Raw genomic sequence first — 20,322 nt, forward strand, 5'->3', positions numbered from 1 at the left:
TGTGGAGCATTCCCTTCAACCCTTCCAAAGAAAATCTCGCGCTATACGACTCTTGATTACTCAAACCAGAATCCACAGTGCGACACTCGCAATGGCATCACGCCACAACAACCTTGGATCACATGACCCCACACCGCATCGCTCTGACAGCACCCGTCCCAGTCCGTTGGCCACCTGCACTGTGTTGGTAGCAGTGGCAACCCCTATAGGTAGACATGGGGTTAGAGTGGACGGGCACTTTCCAGAGATTATTTGTATGCGCGTCCATACCTGCGTCCACGGAGTAAAACGATTCATGCCTGTGACAGTCCTAATATTACAGCCATAAGCAGCGGTCACACTCACGCACAACTCGTCGCGCCGTGAAACTCGTCACTTAACTTTCCCATCAGTCTGAACCACCTTTGTCGTTTTGCCATAGCACGATACCTCCAGCCTTAATCAGATTTATGAGGAGCAAAGGTGCGGTAAAATGAATGCACAGCCTTGCCCTCCTGGTTTCATTACAACACGATCGTTTGGAGGCCCAAAGCCGACATGGATAGAGGCGGTACCACCGACCGCGGCAAAGGGGGGTGGTGGTACTATCGATCGCGACAGGCAGGGGTGGTACTACCGATGACGGTACTACAGGAGCGTCACTACTGACCGCGGCACTACAGGGGCGGTGCTAGTGATGGCGGTACTAGCGAAGGCGGCACTGTGGTAAGCGAAGTCCCTGCCGATCCTATTAGCACATGTTTCTGTCATCCCGCACAGGTTGAATGCCGGCCCCTCACCTGTCACGTTGATATTCCCAGCGCAGCAAGCCATGCCGACGGAAACAAGACAACCTTATTTGTTCCTGTATAGTGATAAAGTTTCGAAAAAAACATTTGCTGATTACATGACGCCGACGCTACTACAGCCAAAGTAAACAAGAGGCGCCAGACGACGGCGGCAGCCCCTATGACGCGTCGCACTGTGGCAGACTGTGACAGTAGCCAGCCACCACAAACGCATACAGAGCTGAACACGAGTTATCCGTCACAGCGGAAGGCAAGCGCGAAGCTACAGCTATCGGTGTACGGGTGTTTTGGCTTTTGGTGTTGTACTGTAACATCCGCAGAAACGGTCGTGGTCCATGCCCATCATGCTTAGAAGAGTGTCATGACTGGCTGAAGGAGGCGAGCCAAGCACCTCTCTCCTTAAGGTGGTTGCAGAAGTTTTTTCCTCCAGGCACGACCTCTGAGCATCAAACAAGACACATTTGAAATTTCACGACACCACAGCTGGAAGAAGGATTTGAGGTGCGACGCGCATCGTTTTGGAAGCGGGCCTCGGCTTGCTCTCCGGCTCGCGATTTTGGAGCTAGTTTCCCTCGATGATCATCACCAGCGCCTTTTTGTAGTCGCCAGACGTCTCCGACTGAAACAGAACATGAGCAATGTGATGCGTAAAAAACAAACACCAGGAAACGTGACACAAGATGTGACATACGAACCTGCCTTCCGTGCCCGCTCAGGTCTATAAGTTGAGAAACGAGTAATCGACTTAGCCACGCATGAAGATCTTCGACCCCATTCGAACCTTTCGCTCAGCATTCAGTGCGACTACGCCAGCCATACTGTCACCACTGCCTCCTGAAGACTACTGCGTGTCGCCATCCGAGTCCAGTGTTGTATGAAGGATCCCCACCGTCCCCCACCCGACAGTTCGATCTGGCTGAAGGTCCCCACCGTCCCCTCAGCCGACGGTTCGATCTGACTGACGGTCCCCACCGTCCCCCCAGCCGACGGTTCGATATGGCTGAAGGTCCCCACCGTCCCCTCACCCGACGGTTCGATGTGGCTGATGGTCCCCACCGTCCCCTCAACCGACGGTTCGATCTGGCTGAAGGTCCCCACCGCCCCCTCACCCGGCAGTTCGATCTGGCTGAAGGTCCCCACCGCCCCCTCACCCGACGGTTCGATATGGCTGATGGTCCCCACCGTCCCCTCACCCGACGGTTCGATATGGCTGATGGTCCCCACCGTCCCCTCACCCGACGGTTCGATATGGCTGACGGTCCACACCGTCCCCTCACCCGACGGTTCGATCTGGCTGAAGGTCCCCACCGCCCCCTCACCCGACGGTTCGATATGGCTGATGGTCCCCACCGTCCCCTCACCCGACGGTTCGATCTGGCTGAAGGTCCCCACCGTCCCCTCACCCGACAGTTCGATCTGGCTGACGGTCCCCACCGTCCCCTCACCCGAAGGTTCGATATGGCTGATGGTCCCCACCGACGGTTCGATCTGGCTGATGGTCCCCACCGTCCCCTCACCCGACGGCAGCCGATCGTGAGCATGACACTGTGATGATGCCTTAGGCGTAGTGACTTGGTTTACTGGCATGATCCCAGCTTCGTCAGTGGATGTATCCAACGCTGGGACCAGCCCATGAGGGGATTGCACCGCACGACCATAATCGGTGTGCCCCTCCACTAGCGTCATATTGCACAATGGTATGACACCACAAAGCAAGATGCGCGCTCAACTTCCTTGCAACGTCACCACCGAGGCATTGTGCAGGGCCTGTATGACGGCGTAGTGTCCCACATTCTACGACCAATCGTGGGACGCGTCCACACTTCGCCCCGGTGCCGGCCGCGGGCACGCGCCCCCACTCACCGACACGTCCTTCTCCATGGCGTGGCCGTAGCGTCTGAGGTACTCCTGCTTGATGTTGGCCAGGTCGTACTCGGCCCGGGACACGATCAGCCGGATGAGGTCGCCGTCCCGCGTGCCCATGCCCTTCATCGTGTCCCGGATCCGCTCGGCGAAGTAGGCCGGCCGGTTCAGCGAGCTCTTAACTGGGGACAGCGCGTCCGCGCGTTTAGGCAGGACACACGTATCTCCGTGTGGAGCCTTGAGCGAGTGATCAGCGCCGACGGGGAATGTCGGCGAAGGTGGGAACGTGAAGGTCGCTGGCGCTGCGTGTCGCTTCCACAGTGAGAAGTTGTAACCGTATATGTTGAGCTGCCCTGATCAGAGCTGACCTGACCAGAGCTGCCCTCCTCACAGCCAGCCGCGCCTGCCAACCTCAATGGTCCCAGCCAGCTTGACCTGATATCACATGGCATCACATGACGTGGTGTGACATGGCGTGACATGACATGACGTGACGTGACATGACGACGTGACGTGACGTGACGTAAAGTAACGAGAAGCGACGTGGCGTGCCGTGACGCGGCGTTAACTGCTATATCCTACCCTTCTTCGAAGCCAGCATTACCCACCAATTCTCACTGATCTCGCTCGGTCTAACCTGACCTGGCCTGGGCTCACACGGTACCCACCGACAGCCAGCAGCGCCTGGCGGTAGTCCCCGCTCGTCTCTGAGCTGATGGCGTCGAGCAGGCTCTTCTTGGAGAGCTTCTCGTACTCGGCCATGATGGCGTGCAGCTGGGCGGCGCTCTGCGTCGCCACGATCACCGTGAACGTCTCCTCGTCCGTCCCCCTCTTCTTCTCGCCTGCCGCGGTCAAGGTCGGCGTCGTCAGTGGGCGAACAGAGGTGTTCGCCGTTGGGGCAAGAAGTCCGAGTTCGATTCCCGACAGCAGAAACTTTCACCGGTTCCGGTTTTTGTCAGGATGTGATGACGTTCTTGTGCCAGAACCTGCATGCATCGACAAATGCTTCAGCGGTTATTGGCACGAGGTGAAGGCTGGTCGGCTGCTCTCAGACGAGGCGTGACGGCAGCCGGCCTCGCATATGTCACCAGATCCTGAGGAAGTCGTCCCGCGTCCTGGATCGTTCCCCTGTTGTTGTTTCTTTGTTTGTTAGGGCGCCAATCAGCAGTTCGCCTTCGACCCATGACTCTGAGCTCTGCAATCCCGGAGATCTCAGCACGCGTAACCCGGTGGTCTGTCACCTCATCACGACCGTGGGGAAGGTTAGTACAACAAGGTGTAGTATATTAGAGTAGGGTGTTCGAATTTGACCATGCAATGTTCAATAGAATGTGCGAATTCAGCGAATGTTTGGATCATGTAATCCCTGTGGCAAATACAAATTATAATACTGTTTATACCTATATTTATAAGACTGGTTACTAGGACGTTGTACTGTTCATGTGTAACTTCAAGCCGTGCGGCCGAGGGAAAAGACCAGGCTAAACCACAGGAAGACGACGTACCAGCCTTGTAGAGCGCCTGCGCCTGGGGCCGCCTTTGCCGGGTCAGCGTGGGGGGACTCATCCCTGTGGCCTGCCGAGTCAGAGGCACACGTTAAGGTCAGCGGACAGGGATAAATACCTCAGCCAGGGAAAGGGTCACAGGTCACAGGTCGCAGTCAGGGACGGAGACAGCATAAGTCACAGCCAGGGATGGGCGACACAGGTCACAGCCAGGGAGAGGGGTCACAGGTCCACAGCCAGGGATGAGACTATCTAGGTCACAGCCAGGGATGGCGCACACCGGTCACAAGCCAGGGAGAGGGTCACAGGTCCACCGCCAGGGAGGGGGGGTGGAGACACAGGGTCCCAGCCAGGGACGGGAGACAGAAGCCATCAGCAGGGACGGTGGACCACAGGTCACAGCTAGCAACAGGATCCTTCTGAGTAAGATTCAGTACCCTCTTAGATCAGTTATGGACCCTCCCTGATTACAGTTTTGGCTAGGCAGGTGACGCTACAGGGCCGTCGATTTGGGCAAGAGGCTTTCAACATTTTGATGGTACAACAAACATACTCTCGCCTCCATGCCTGCCGGAGCGCCGGAGGCGCGGGGGGGGGGGGCAAGGGAGCAGTTGTGCCCCCCCCCCTTCTGCACACAAACAGGTCAGTCAGAAGGGCCAGGGCGGGCCTAACAGTCGACCTGCGGACCATCAGAAGCAAAGTAAGCCCAGGAAGCATCTTCCCTTGATCATGCGCCACGCAGGGATTGCCAGAAGCTGTAAGAAAGTCTAGTTAAGAAGCCTAAAAGTGGATGTCCAAGAACACGTTCGTTTTTCTTTCTAGTGTCTTTTCACAGTCCTTTTCAGAAACATATCCGCTCGCTTTAATCGTGAGTGCTGAAATGCGTATGCATGAGAGGAACGCACCAAGGGAGTCGCCGCTTGGGTAGCTAAATGGTTTAACGAGTATGTTCTTTTCATTAATCGCCACACACTACGCGTTCAACTTCTGAAACAGTTATGGATATAAAGCTGTAATTCTCCGTCAAAGAGTCATTTCAGGTCATCCTAACGCATGGTGCGCCATCACCACGCCATGAGTGCGGACTGAACGGCCGCCCGACCCGTTCCCACCTGTAAGAAATGCGGTGAGTAAGGAGCTTGAAGTTGGAGCTCGTCCTCGGAGCGAACAGAAGACTCCAGGCGGCCTGCCGTACACTGGCGGCGAGTCGGCATCAGGTTTAGTGGCGGTACAACTGGTCGGTGTGCGTGGTGTGCGTGCAATGCGTGCGGGGCGTGTGTGATGGGTAGGGTGGGGGGGTTGGGGGGGGGGGGGGGGGGGGGGGGGGGGAGGTAACTGGCAGCGATCGGCACCCCACTAACAGACGCAACTGAAACAGGTTCAATTGATAAATGTTGTTGTTAAAACTAACTAACAGCACCATACGTTAACTATAACTGTAAATTGACAAAGGTTCAACTTGCCTTGAGCATAAGGAACACAGAACTATAGCGGGCGCACTGCACAATGTGGGACAGAGACAGTTGAAGATACAGCAGATGCAACAGAATATGCAACATGCTCCGCGGCACGGCGCCGCGGTAAGCGCATCGCAAGCGTGTCATGAAAACCTCCATGGGTCGTGTGCGACCCAGCGGCCAGACCCTTAGCCCTTGGTACCCTTAGCCACAGCGTGAGGAGAGGAGGTCACGTGAACGATATCACGTGCGATGTAGAGCATCGAGCGTTCACAATCGCGTTTTGTAACGCTTCCCATGACGCTCAGTTACGCCATGGCCCGGGACTGCCGCCCAGCAACGCAACAGCATGGCGCTCACTGTGCTCGTAGGCGGCCTTGATGCCGTTCAGCTCCGCGTTGGTGTGCGTGCAGAGCGTCTCGAAGAGCGTGTCCTCGTCGGTGCCCGCGCCTGACATGGCCTCGTGCAGCTCCTTCGCCAGGTATTCGAAGGGCGGCGTCATCAGCGACAGGATCACATCTTCGAAGTTGCCGCCCAGCTCCTTCCCCAGGTCCTTGGTCAGATCCTGGAGAAAGGGGAAGGCGAGTGACGTCACTGGTTCCGTCGACAGCGCTAGCTGGGCAGCCGCTGTCAGTGGCGGAAAATTCGTTGCTCTTAGTGATTGGTGAGTGTTCCACCCTTGGAACATCTTTCAAAAACATGTTCTGGCGAACCCTCAGAATCTGTTATTTGTATAAAAAGTACTGAGGGGAGGCGGAACCGGTTTACCAACAGGATAGTATGTGCAAATGAGTTTACTTAGTTTCAAGTTCCAATTGCGCGACCAACATTTCACACCCTCACTAGTGTGTTTCTGAGGCCCTGGACGATTCTAGCGCACGAAAGATAATTGCTGCTGTAAGTTCATGGCCATTACGGATGGTTGTCAGTTTCCACACCGCGTGCTAAGTGTGGATAACGGTTTGCAAGATGTTAAAGCAGCCCTGCTCGGCACGTGATTGCTATTTTCCTCAATATATTGCGTAGTAATAATCGCAGAAGGGTATTTCAGCTCGCACCGAATCGTCTGCTCAAAAGCGGTGAAAAGATTTGACTGTTTATTAATATCCGGCATTGGTGGCATGTAGGCAGCGAAGAAATGAAGTGTGTCATTTTGTACCTGTTATGTCTCATGTGTCTTATTGGTAGAAATAAAACATTAATGCATTCCATGCTGGTCTTGTAACACTTTGCAAGCAAATAATTTGAGAGGCAAAGCTGAAGTGATGAACAACTGATTTAAAATCATGAGTATGGGAATTAAAAAAATGTTATGCTTATGCCATGTTAACAGACCAAAAGCACAGTTCTTAGATCAAGTTTAGAGCCCAATGTTTCTCTTCCAACCATACTGTTGGAGAGCGCGGCTCAATCTGGCTATATGCGCTGATAATTGTGCTGGTTGGTTACCAATGAAATTAAGCAAAGTCAAAGGCCAAAAATTAGACAGGTGTTCACCATGGTATTTGCCATGTTCTACGTAACATGTCAAGACCACTTGTTTGAAATCTATCATAATAATCATAGCATGAACACCCCATGTTGGAACAGATGGTAAAATGCAGCAGTGATGTGCAGTTTGATGATGCTGCCATTCAACATTATCAGCAGCTGATAACCCCAAGTTTTCAGTGAATGCATTCTGCTCCATGTGCCTTATCTGTTATTGGGCTGATAAAATGCTGACAAAAATGCTCCCTCATGTCTATGCTCACCTTTGCATGTTGAAAACTGGGGAGGTTCAGTTCAAATCAGAAATAACACACATTTTGTGGTATGAATGTAGGAATTAAAACATAATGCTGTACTCCTATGATCATTCCTCACCTAAAACTCTGTTTGCTTAATTGGGTGCATGTGCTTAACTTACTATTTTATCCATTTTGCTTTGCCAGCACAGTAAGCTGTGAAGCCTATACCAAAAATTGTGCTGGGTAATTAGTGCACTTGAGCCATAAGTACATGGACCACAAATGGGCCAGGATTCTTACCAGGGTGTTCACAATAATATTCTCAGGTAGTCATGGCTGGTTTTCCCAAAATACTGCATAATGACTACAGAAGAACATCAGCATTCCATATTGGAACAACCAGTCAAAATAGTGATCATAGGTTACCATTTGACTTAAAAATCTTTAAGTAATTGGCTGAAACACTCAACTGAGTGGATGCTGTGATTGGTTCATATTGCCTTTGACAGTTGTCAGTCAGACTCTGATACAAATGTCATCATAATGATAGCCTGTGGTTGCTGTTCTTGACAAGCTCTTCCAATGTGGGGTGCAGATCTTTTCTGTAACTATTGTGCAATATCTTGGCAAAACCCAGCCATAACATGTTCAGTGGAACATTGTGAACATCTTGCAAAGCATTGGCACAATTCCCAGACTCCACACACAGCACAATTGTAGATAATCGTCCAGCACAATTGCTTATGCAATGACCTATGCTTACATTGTGTGGTGGCAAAGCAAGCTGTACAAGATGGTAAAATAAGCATATTTACCAACACAATCCAACAAGAAATCAGTAAAGTATTCTTTGGTTTACCATGAGTGCAAGAATGAGTTAATGATGTGATGATAATGGTTCCGAGCGTGGGCAATGTGTCAGTCAATGCAAGGCAAAGCCAATATGCTTGGGATGAAAATATTTTGTGGCAGATGCGTCAAATGTATTCATTTCATCGCATTATACTGCTATCCACCGTGCTTCTGGTGGTGGACAAACGCTACATTTGCGTGTTGATGAGGTATGAATGTTATTATCAGCTATGAACGCTTTCAGTTATCACAGCGCGGTGCAGGCATTCGGCGAGAAGCGAGTTGGCGAAACATGTCACAAAACCAGCGGATATTTCGCAGGTGTACACCTGCCTCGTTCAAGCAGCCCTGGACTTAGCTGGCATCTATGTAAACTATGTTCCCCAAAGCCAAAGTAGCCGTCGAACAGGGCACCTGGCTAAACGCCATACGGCACGCATCAAAGCCATAGCGCAGCGTATCGTTGAATTCGCATGAGATTGACCGCATATTTGCATATATTGTTCCTCAATCGAGGGTTCAAAGCTCCTGTGTAATGTACCGCACCAGGATACTTGCGAATTGGTGAACTGAGACTTTCACATGACATACACGTTGGAAACAGTCAAACAGATAGGAATTTTGAATTTGACAGTGACGAAGAGCAAGTTCCAAAGATATTTGGTCCCGTCGAGGAGGCCAGTTCGAATCAAATATCAGAACTTTTCGGAAAGATTTTGAGAAAAGGTGGGGAAATGCAAAAAGGCTGGACACTCCCTTTAACGATCTGACGATTTACCGACACATGCAACTCTTGCGACTATTAGCGTCACCAACACCCACGCCGGTCGCCGCATTAGGGTCACATCAGGGTCATTAGGGTCACGGGGTGTCTGGAGAGTGACGAAGTAGCTGGAAAGGCACGCGTTGTGCGGGATTTCAGCCCAGGTTCTGGAAATCAGAGCTGCGCTTTCGCTCGCCGAGTTCCCTCCGGCGGACGCGGAAGCCGCAACCGGCAGCAAAGAAGCAGAAGAAATAGGGCGGATCCAGAACAACACCAAGGGAGGGGAAGGGGCACACCCGGCTTGGGGCTAAAGTACAATTTATTTTTCTTCCAATTTGTCGAAACTCATTTCCAAAACTTTCAAAACTTCTTCATCTCTAATTACTTTCCAATCCGAGCCATTGAAGGGCGTGTAAGCCCCGGGATGAAACGGGCTATCACATTTTAAGACCTAAACAAAGGCGCAGCTGAGAGTAACCCACTCTGAGATGCATGAGGAAAAAACAGCAGAGACCACAAATACTACGAACGAAGGAGCCACGAGAAGCGCCCAGACAAACCGACGTAACGTTATATCCCCGTTTTCATGGACAGAAGAGTGGTGTGCGCGGAACTCCCCTCCCCCGCCCCTCTGACGTTGCCAGTCCGTCACCCACTCCCCCCTCACCTTGCCGTAACCAGACTTGTACTGGACGGCGATCTGCTGGCGCTGGGCGTTGCTCCTGCGACACAGAACGTCGATGATGGCCTGCTCGTTCGTACCGAAGCCCTTCATGGCCTTGCGCAGGGCCGCCGCGTCCTCGGCGGCGTTGAAGCCCGGAGCCGCCCGGATGGTGCCCTGCGACTGAGCACGCGGGGACGGTTAGCATGGCTGTGTCCCGGTCAGAGCGAGACGAGCACTGACGGAGTTCTTCTGAATTACACTGATAGGCTCCACTTGAAGAGGAAACAGAAAATAACGATGGGCCCTCTTGCAGTTGAGAATGTGGTGACCCTTGGTCAGGCCAAGTGTCATCAAATTTCACAAATTCCAATATTGTTTGCAGACAACTCAGTTCTCAGAACCTACTGCACCAATCGCTGCAAAACCTTCACTTACGGACGTGCCATACCTAATTCTCTGATAAAGTTGAAAGTTTGGTGACGCTAAGTCAGATCAAAGGGCATCAAGCTTCATAAATCCCAAAAGTATTGCTGGCAGATGACCCAGTTCTCAGAGCCTACCGCACCGATCGCTACCAAACCTCCACTACAGTGTCCCATACCCAAATTCCACATGCTGCTGAAAATTTGGTGACTCTAGGTCATGTCAAAGGTCATCAACTTCCACAAAATTCTAAAACTCTTGCTTGCAGACGGCTCAGTTATTGGGACCGACCGCGCCGCGTGGCCGCGTTATCCACACAGTGGCCGCGTTATCGGCCGGCTCGGCTCCCCGCTCCATGAAAAGCAGCTTGCCACGCCCCCGCCGGCAGCGCCAACTGACCTGGGCCATTGCGAAGCTTGCGGCGGCTGTGTCTCACTGCGTTCAACCGCACGCCGGACACACCCACCGCCCAGCGCGGCAACAGATCGCAGCTTGCAAGAACCCCTTCGCGCCTGGCTGCCGCCAGATGGCGGACGCCCGACGCACGGCCGGGCCGGCGATGCGGCGGCAAGGTGCACCCGTGCAGGCACGGAATGTTAATTACGAAACGCTGCGTGCGGCAAACGTACGTCACCAATGTGAAAGCGGATTATCGGCTATAATGGGACAAGCATTCCCGCAATAGCAACTGCGACCGTGCTATCGGCTTCAAGTGCAACCTGTCAGTTTTAAAACGGGTCTGAGCAGCAGCCGCTCAGTCCTCGTATCAGCGGTCTGGGCGGCTGCCGGCCGGCCGGTCGATACTCGGCCAGAGTCCATCAACGAACCCCGTACGTTAGGAGCGACATCGTCCAAACCGTTAAAAACATAGCGCGTGTGCATATGTGTGAAAATTATCGATATTTGCTGCTTATTCTTTGATTTCCGGGACTGATATTGTGAAGCCTTCAATGCCCTTGGCAGCGGTCTGCGAGACAGGCGGCCGCGCGGCCGGGTCCAGTAACGGAACTCACTGCAGGCTAGGTGCAAGACCGGCCAAAACGGTGCAAACGTGGCACGTGTGTCCGTGTGTGCAAATGTTTGGGTTGAGCCAAACGTCTCACCACTTTAAGGGCCCAGACCACGCACTACGAGGCGCAGCTTCGGCTAGATCACTCCAGGCCCACGAAGGGACCTCTCTGCAGCTTAGATACAAGACCGGCCAAAACTGGCGTTCTTTTCGAACGTGCCGAACGCAGGACGTGTGCGCGCGTGTGACACACGGAGACATGTGTTCACCACTCTATTGCTTTGATGATTGAACGTGCCATTGTAAAAGCCCCTATGCAGCTGGGACCAGTCGACTGAGAATTGCCGGGTCCAATAACGGACCTCCTGACAAATAAGGTCCAAGACAGCCCAAACTGGTATAAACGTAGCACACGTGCGTGTATGTGCAAATGCCAGAGCTGTCCGACCGTTTCATCGCTTTCGGGTCCCAACTTACGCATTGTGAGGCGCAACTTCGGCGCTTCAAGTCCAGCATTGGACCTACCAGCGGGCTAGATGTCAAAGCAGCCAGTCGGCACGAACGAGACGCGTGTTGACGCATGCCAAATATGTAGACATGCTTCGACCACTCTATCGCTTTCGGGAATGGAATTGTCAAGCTTCTGCTTTAAAGGTGCTGTGAGTGGCATGCGGTCGCCCGGTCGAGGATCACCCCATTTCCTATAAGGCACCACCCTTTACAGATTAGATGCAAGATCGTCCAAGCGCGTAACAGGATGGCTTTAGCTCTCCCCCTCCCCCTCCCCCCGCCCCGCTACAAACACACTTTGAGAGAGGAAATGGGCAAATTCGGGATAAAACACGAGTGAGTTTTGGGAGGCGAGGTTTTCAGAATTTTGCACGGTTCAACCTCCGCCCTCTCATTGCAATGTTCGTCACTGCAGGCACACGCGTGTTCGTTGGGCCCATGGCGCTACGTATTACCTACATTGTTATACAGAAACCAAGGTCATGGCGTGGTGGAACATGATAAATAGGGATTTCGTGTTCCTTTTGGTTGGGTGTGACATCTTTCTGCAAATGAAATAATGCGAGTGTGCGTACACTGCCACCGCAATGGCGACCTACATAACCAAAGCCATGCCGAACAGAGTCGCTGAAGGAAGTCGTCTTCGTCATGTCACATGACGAAATTTCGTCACCGCCTCTGGCTCTAGCCGAGCTGGATGAAATCCGTCCCCTCCTTGCCACGCTCGGTGCTCTCAGAGGTGCTGTGTGGAGAAGGCCTACCTCGGTCAATCCGGTCCCCGACGCCCCCCCCCCCCCCCCGCTTCGCTTACCCAGACGGCACGTTCGGCCAAGGTCACCGTAAGCTGACATTTGGTACTCGGCGGCTTGTTGCAGGGGTGACTCTTTTCAGAATCGGTTTGGGAGAGGACGGAGCGCAGCCAGTAAGGTTCACCAAACCTACCCCAACATTTGTTTGTACAGTTTGGCACAGTTTGGGTGCTCTTGTATCTAACTTGCGGGAAGGTCCGTTGTTGGACTCAGGCAATTAGCAACAGGCCGGCCGCTAGCCGCCCAGACCACTTGTACAATGGCATGTTCAATCTCCAAAGCGATAGAGCGGTCGACACATGCCTCCATATATCATATGCGTGCACACGCACCCTGCTTGTGCCGCTTTGGCCCGTCTTGCATCCAGACTGCGGGGGAGGTCCCTCACTGGGCCTGAAGTGGTCTAGCCGAAGCGCGGCGCATGTTTTGACTGTCGCTCAGACTGAGCTTGGAAGTGGAAGTTTACACTGCAAGGCGATAGCACGGTCGCAGTTGCTATTGCGGGAGCGCTCATTCCATTGTAGCCTCCATTAAGCTTTTCATAGGCGACGAACGTTTGGCGTACGCAGCGCTTCTTCATTGGCGTTCCGCGCCTGCTCGGGTGCACCTTGCCGTCGCATCGCCAGCCGGGCGACCGCCGGCCCGTCGGCGGCCGTTCCAGCACACGGCAACAAGCTGCACAACCAGTGGCTGGCGGCGCCCGGAGGGATGACGTGCAGCGTATTTATTCCGGTAGATATGAAAACGCCACGGGTGGAGAAAATCTGCTGCAAGGCTACCAAACAAGAGAAGTTTTCTTACTGGGCTGCTACGTCCGCGAAACACCAAAGGTAAGCATTATACTCCGCTACTGGTGCACGACGCGGTGACAGGCAATACCTTCAAATGACAGCGCAACAGCGCGTTAGCAACACAGTCGTAAGAGGTTTGAATTCAAAGCAGAGATCAGGAGGCAATGCTGAGAGAGGTGAGCGAATCGCACGTGGTCAAATTTCAGCTACCCTCAACTGTGCGGCCCTGATCAGATTATCACCACGATATCACCCAAACTAAAAGCTTGGAGTTTGATATGAAAGGCGCTCTTGCCTGTCACGGCCAATGATAGTGGGGAACAGTGAAGAGGGTAGATACAAAATAGCACGTAGTGATTCCTAGATGACTCATTAAAATCTAACCTATATGGGTATAGCTTCACAAAACACAAAATAAGCTAGGGAAGTTGGGCTGAACAGTGAGAAATAACCCCAATTACCACCAAATTACGGCAAAAATAGGTTGATCTACGGATATATACCGTTCTCCTCTCAAAGTTCGGGGGAAAGGCTCTTTCAGATGGCTATTTAATGTTACCTGAATTTATCAAGATGGGTTTTTCAGTTCAAACCCCACATAAAAATGTGGAACATTCCAAAAGGTGGGACACTTTTGGAGTATACCACCTTTGGTTGGGATACTATAGTTGTAGCGACTACCGTCGTCATGAAAACGGCAGAATCTGCTGAGGGTCGTTATCAATTGTTACTGGTTAGAGAAAACACCGTTTAACTGTTTTAACCGGCACATTGCCGGCCTATGGCTTGAAAGTGGTGTCTCTTCTGGCATCACTGACGTCAGTACAAATGGACGTTTGTGATCGGCACATCGGGCGATAAAGGCCAGTTACCAAGAAACGCATTGATTGAAGTTTGAACAAGTGTGTCACTTAAGACCACGTGATTCGCCGCATCACGTGGTGCGTTTCGAAACTGTGCTTGACGCCATGAGGGAGAAACCAAACCCATAAGATAACGCTTCCTTGAATTCGCGGGAAAACAGCCTGGTGTTTGCATATCGTTTTCTCTAAAAAAAAAAAATGTTCAAAACTTTCTGAGCATCTATTTCACAGGCATTTTGACAAATTGATGTGTTGCGATGAGTGCAGTGCACACACATCGGAAAAAGCAATGGAAATGCAATGCATTACTTTCATAGTGGTGAGTAGGAAGCCCAATAGATTTTTCCCACAGTAGCGGCTACGCCAAGTCAAAACTCGGAGCTAGTAATAAGGATTTCGAGAAAACTGGCATCACCGATCAGATGGTACGCGTCTGATATAGCAATGAGTGAAAAGTGAAAAAGGGAGCTCTACCCCCTCTGAAAGAAGTTCACGTTTTAGGCGGACAATTTTGAAACTTCCACGACAGCAACAATCAGAAATGCCCTCATGCTACAACAAAACTGTGCGTTTCGTCTGAGTGTCGTTGGGTGCGGGCATGACTGAATGTGAACTTTTTCACAAAGGGGACGACTTTTTCGGTGGCTTCCACGCAGATACCAGCGGCCTGAATTCACATGAAGTTTTTCACCAAAATGGCTAAGATAATTTTACGCGCCGGCAGTGCGGTGCACCCAAGCCCGAAATCAGAAAAGCCCGGTTCGAACCCCAGCAATGCCAAGGAGAAAGCATGAATGGTCAAAAGTCGAACGCCGGCAGTCGTTTTCAGGGTTCAGTAACACTTGAAGACGGCCGGAGAATGAATCAGCCGAAACGTTGCATAAAACATTTTTGAAAAAAACCAACGCACCAAGCGAGGACGGCTGTCCAAAACAATATTTGCATATGTTATTACCCATTATCACTGTAACGGCGTACAAACACCGCACTTTGTCTTTTGCGCTCCATTGTTTCAAGGTTCTGCTGCCCGACGATACATGGCATTAAAACTCAACTTTCAACTGCATTCACCATTTTCAATTATCACCGCTAACCATCAATATTCGTGTCACTCGATGTCACTTGAGTCATTACGATTTAGATTTCGTTCTGATATTCATCACCTTCATTTAAACTATTTGCTGCAGGTAAGCTCATTTACCTAAGACGCGACTTTTTTTAGCGGTTTTGACGCACAAAACGAAAACCAACTAGCTATCAGAATCAATTATCATGGCAGAGTTTGATGCTATTTGGAAGCCAGCTTGAACTCACTTTGACACATAGTCGATGGGCAAACATGAGCGTTTTTCAAATACGGCTACGTGGCACGCATGGCTGTCGAGTGTTGCGCCCGGTAAGAAAGTTCTGCCGTATAAAAATAAGAAGAATGCAAATATGAAAATTGAATGGTCGAAATCCAGACCTGTCTCGCTCTCCGGAAGTGTCAGATACTCCTATAAGCTAGGAGAGATCACCTTCTCGGCAAGGTCGCCATACTTTGCATAAGATCCCTCCCAATACTCAGCCCTGAAACTATCCTCGCGCCTACCACGTACCTGGACTTTTAACACAATATACCTCACTTGTATGTACACAATATGACAAAACACGTCGCAATACGTTTGAAAACATTGAGAAAATTTCGACGACCGTTGAAATCAAGGCCAGTTTGATTATTGCAACCGGCGTAATAGTTCCTGAGATCTCGTCAAGGAGGGAGATCTAGGGACTCCCTATTCCGTGCCCAATAATATGGGAAATAGGGAGCCTGCTCCGAGTAGGGTTAAACTATAAGCGATGCATAACTACACCAACCTGAAAAACTTGTGCCGATTAGCAAAGGATGAATGCATGCTCTGAGGCAGCAGAGTCGTCTTGGGTAAATGGTTGACGGGAGGTGCGGGCCAAGGGTCGAATAACCAATCTTCTCCCCAAATGTGTATTTCTCGACGAATTTAGCCCACTGGATTTTAACCAATGGCCACGTTCAGAATAAAGTTTTGCATCATTTATCAACCAATCAGATACGAAATAGCATGACGGTAGCTACCAATAATGCCAGAGAACGGTACACATTGTTTAATCTTCACATTTTCCTACGTTATGTAATTATGAAAACATAATTTCCATTTCATAACCATAATTCACTGTAGTGAACAGAAGTGTCCCTTTATCTTCAGTTGATGGCTCCATTCCTCCAGCTTAAGAAGAAAGCGGGCCACGTTCGGGAAGACACCACCTTTCGGCGTGTTTTGGGGAAGACTTGGCCGTTGTCTATGCTCAACTCCAAACATATTTTGCGTAACTACGCGCCGGTATGTAATATTTGAGTAAAAATGTTGGCGGGTGGGACAGGCATTCGATAGCTCAGTCCAGCATTAGCGGGTCCAGGGCCTTCATAAAAGGATACCAATCGACACCCTGCCCGAAGCTAAGACGTGTGTGCTGTATGAGGATGCGGGGAACGTTCACAGCATTGGAAATGTATTCATTTTGTAATACTAACCTTTTCCATATAGGTGCGATTTCCTGGCTGGTATGGCCCAGATCCACGACTGATCCCATGTCCTTGGGATCCAGGTAGCGGATTCGGGTTTCCTGCGACTTGGCCAGGATAAGCACCTACTTGACCAGGATATCCTCCCCCTTGGCCAGGATATCCACCTCCTTGACCTGGATATCCTCCTCCTTGGCCAGGATATCCACCTCCTTGGCCTGGATAGCCGCCTCCTTGTCCTTGTCCCCCTTGCCCTGGATATCCTCCTCCTTGACCAGGGTATCCACCTCCTTGGCCTGGATAGCCACCTCCTTGTCCTTGACCACCTTGTCCGGGGTATCCACCTCCTTGGCCTGGATAGCCACCTCCCTGTCCTTGACCTCCTTGTCCGGGGTATCCCCCTCCTTGGCCTGGATAGCCACCTCCCTGTCCTTGACCTCCTTGCCCAGGATATCCACCTCCTTGGCCGGGATATCCTCCTCCTTGACCAGGATATCCGCCTCCTTGGCCTGGATATCCGCCTCCTTGGCCGGGATATCCACCTCCTTGGCCGGGATACCCACCACCCGGGGCTGGATACCCGCCCGGCTGTGTCGGGTAGCCATATCCTCCCGGCGGTCCCGCAGGCCCGCCCTGCCCCGGCTGCGCACCGGGGTACGGGTACCCGGGCGCTTGCTGACCCTGCAACAGACCAGGGATACCCTCAGACAGCGCGTGAGGTGCGACGGTCCGCACTGAAGGCCGCCCGACCGGCAAGTCGATTCGTTTGCAGACACAGGAAACAATGTTTGCGTTTCAAACCACGTGGCACGCTTTACGGCTGGCGTGCGCCGTGCCCTTTCTGTTACTTTCTGTTCGGAAAACAGAAAGTAGCTAAGTGAGTTTTATCGTATTCGGGAAAAAACACACACGTTGAACGATGGTGAATGCTGGATGAGTCATGGAACGCGCAAGACAATAATGTTGAATGAGTGACTGAGTATACTAAGAGACCATGGCCCGGCCCGTCAAGATGGCGGCGCAGTCGTGACGCGCCGCGTGATTCTCACGAGCGGGCCTTGTCGTGGGCAAACCAATGCATTTCCGTGCCCGCGGAGCACACGCGTTCGCAGCGGCCTGGGTTTTCACAAGTGGGCGTGCCAGGGCGCCGTGCACCGTCGGCGGTGGTCGCGTCCGCCGGTTCGGGGTTATCGTGTACCGCGGGGGGCGACACCCGCGGGCTCGAGCGCGGGTGGGCCGCGTCTCCACGCACTGCAGCCCGGCAGTACTCACGTACGGGAGCTCCGTAGGCGGGCGGTCCTCCCGGGTAGCCCGTCTGGCCACCCGCCGGGTACGGCGGGTACCCGCCCTGGCCGCCGTACGGGTTGTAGCTCATCTCAGCGGCGTCGGGTAGTCTGAAAGCGCGGACGACACCACGGGCTGTTCAGTAAAAGGGCGCAACGGCCGCAGGGTATAGCGGCACTGGCCGCTGTGCGGGCGGTCCAGGCTGACATCCGAGCCACGCTATGGCCCATGATCGGTGATATGACGATCGTCAGCGCTGACGTTCCATAAGGTAAAAAGAGCAGCCACGTGCTTCGCGTCCTAAAAACAAAATCAATGAGGTACAAAGACGACTTTTTTAGATGGTGCAACATGTCTTGTTTTCGCGATGGACTACCTGCAATTGTCGCTTCGGAGATATGCGCCCAATATCGTCAGGACGTAAATCTCACAGGACCTGTAGAACAAAGACGGCTTTTCTCTACGATGTGGCACCGGCACCCAGGAACGTGCTCAGGTTCTTGCTTGGCCGTACGTGAGGACCGTGACGGATCCAGAGAATGGGAAGCACGGGGAAGCACGGGAAGCACAATGGGAAGCCCTCTTCTCCTTTGAGTCTCGAAGCGTCTCATATGCTCCGAAGGGGTCCGTAGCCAGCCGAAGAGGCGCAGTTTCTCAACACAAAATGCGGCAACATTGGACGTCTTTGGGGTTCCAGGCGACCAGGAACAGTCGGAAGTGTTACTTAAGGCCCCACGAGTAGACGACACTTATTCTTCACTGATTAAAAGAGCGGTGATGGAGGGGTTTCAAGGCTCATTACGCTTTTAAGAGGCCCTACGCTGTTCTCGGGGCCTCATATGTCAACCCTCAGGGTCAACCCGATCGCTACGGAGGTCATCACATTGCCTTGATTTATTTGCATTCGCTCGGAGGGCCCTGCGCTTTTGTCGGGGCCTTTTCTGCTAGCATGTCGAGGCACTCTTGTCGATCAGGGGTCTTCCAGTGATTCTTCCCATTCGCTCGAAAAGCTCTTTACGCTACAGCCGCGCGCCCCATATTACAACCTGTCGGGGTATTCTCGATTCTTCAGTGGCCTTTCACGTTGGTCACCGTTCACCTACCGACACACTCGCGATATGCTCATGGGCCCTCTACAATGGTGTAAAGCAAATTTCCTGCCACCTATGGAATGCTCCACGCTTTTCTCGGGGGGGGGGGGACATCTGCTGTCTTGCTCGGTCACACTCGATCATGCTCGGGCATTCTCGATTATTCGGGGCCCTCCACATTGGGTTTTGGGTACTCCCTACTTGAATGGAGGGCCCCACGCTCTTGCCGGGGGGCCCATCTTTAAACCCACTCGGGCACACTTGATCGTTCGGGGGCCCTCCATGTTCGGTTTTGGATACTTCTTACTTGAATGGAGGGTCCTACGCTCTTGTCCGCGGCCCCATTTGTTACGCTCTGTTACGAGCCGATGACTTGTTTACGGGTGATTGTCGGACATAATTTTACGTCCCGCCGGCGTTGTGTGTACCATTTTCGTTGGTTTTTGAAGATGACACTTATATTACTTATGCATCACGTTCTTAATACACTTCCAATGATAGAACATTTTGCACCCGTTCATAACATTCAAATAAAATTGTACCGGACATTTTGCGCTCCTTCATCCTAGTCAAAGCAAATGAACTATGCTTTAGACTCAGCGATCAGCCGATCATATCGACTTACTGACTAGCTGTAAATCATCTATGAATCAAGTTCGTGCTTGATTTTTTAGGGAACTGAACAGTCACATTTAGTTCACTTTGCCTTGTTTTCCCGAAATCCCAAATGACAGGATCCATCAAGATGTGGAGAAAAAATGAATAAGCTCAAAGTATGTGCATACGTAACACGCGTGATTTTCCAAGGCTGCGCACAGTAAAATGGGTTACAATACACAAATTTCATACCCAAGATCTTAAAATCTGATGGCTTGAATACGGAGATATTTTGGAGGGGCCCAAACTTTAGGGGCACCACGTTGCGTGCCTCCCCCTCCTTGACGAAATCCCGGATCCGCAACTGCGTAGAGAACGCATCCGGTTCACGCGTACGTTGTGACGGTCCCACTGCTTACCTTGAACCGGACGGATATTCTCGTAGCCACCAATTTGCGTCGTCACAGCCTCACTCGTCTCCGTCTCCGCCGCCGCCGTCGCCAGAAGTTCCCGCCTGTTTCAGCACCGCGCCTACGGCCTTCGGCGTGATCACGTAACTGATAACGATAACGTCAGGGCTGTGCTCCGAGGGACTGCTAGCGTGCGCGTGGTCCCCTCGCCCGGCCAGCACGCTGCGCGACCAGTGTAGGCAGTCAGGTCGGGGTTGTTTGGGCCGCGGCCCTGGACGGCGCCAAGCTCTCAGCTGTCGGGCGGCAGCTTGCCAACAGGTTGCTACTCTTGCCCATAGATGGCAGGCACGGGTTACACGGAGGCAGTGTGGGCG

General features: G+C 52.2%; 1 protein-coding gene across 1 annotated transcript; it reads right to left on the reverse strand.

Moving 5' to 3' along the window:
- Positions 1-831: 831 nt before the first annotated feature.
- LOC119114169 (annexin-B12) lies at positions 832-20,215 on the reverse strand. The gene is made up of 10 exons (XM_037238376.1): positions 19,958-20,215; positions 17,843-17,960; positions 16,576-17,247; positions 9,626-9,802; positions 5,974-6,178; positions 4,710-4,723; positions 4,157-4,226; positions 3,320-3,493; positions 2,652-2,833; positions 832-1,407 (listed from the first exon to the last, which is right to left on the reverse strand). Exons 2-10 carry the CDS (start codon positions 17,939-17,941, stop codon positions 1,351-1,353), a joined length of 1,650 nt encoding a protein of 549 aa, XP_037094271.1. The 5' UTR covers positions 17,942-17,960; positions 19,958-20,215; the 3' UTR covers positions 832-1,350.
- Between the last annotated feature and the right edge of the window lie 107 nt (positions 20,216-20,322).

Source organism: Pollicipes pollicipes, unplaced genomic scaffold (assembly GCF_011947565.3).
Source record: "Pollicipes pollicipes isolate AB1234 unplaced genomic scaffold, Ppol_2.1 Scaffold_7262;HRSCAF=8765_pilon_pilon_pilon, whole genome shotgun sequence".
Taxonomy (NCBI): domain Eukaryota; kingdom Metazoa; phylum Arthropoda; class Thecostraca; order Pollicipedomorpha; family Pollicipedidae; genus Pollicipes; species Pollicipes pollicipes.

Bases quoted from the DNA above. Each gene is read 5' to 3' on its own strand.
- LOC119114169 (XM_037238376.1), bottom strand. From the start codon at position 17,941: ATGAGCTACAACCCGTACGGCGGCCAGGGCGGGTACCCGCCGTACCCG. The intron at 17,248-17,842 runs GTACGTGAGTAC...GGTCTGTTGCAG, and splicing joins CGCCCGCCTACGGAGCTCCC to GGTCAGCAAGCGCCCGGGTA. The intron at 1,408-2,651 runs GTGAGTGGGGGC...GTTCTGTTTCAG, and splicing joins CCATGGAGAAGGACGTGTCG to TCGGAGACGTCTGGCGACTA.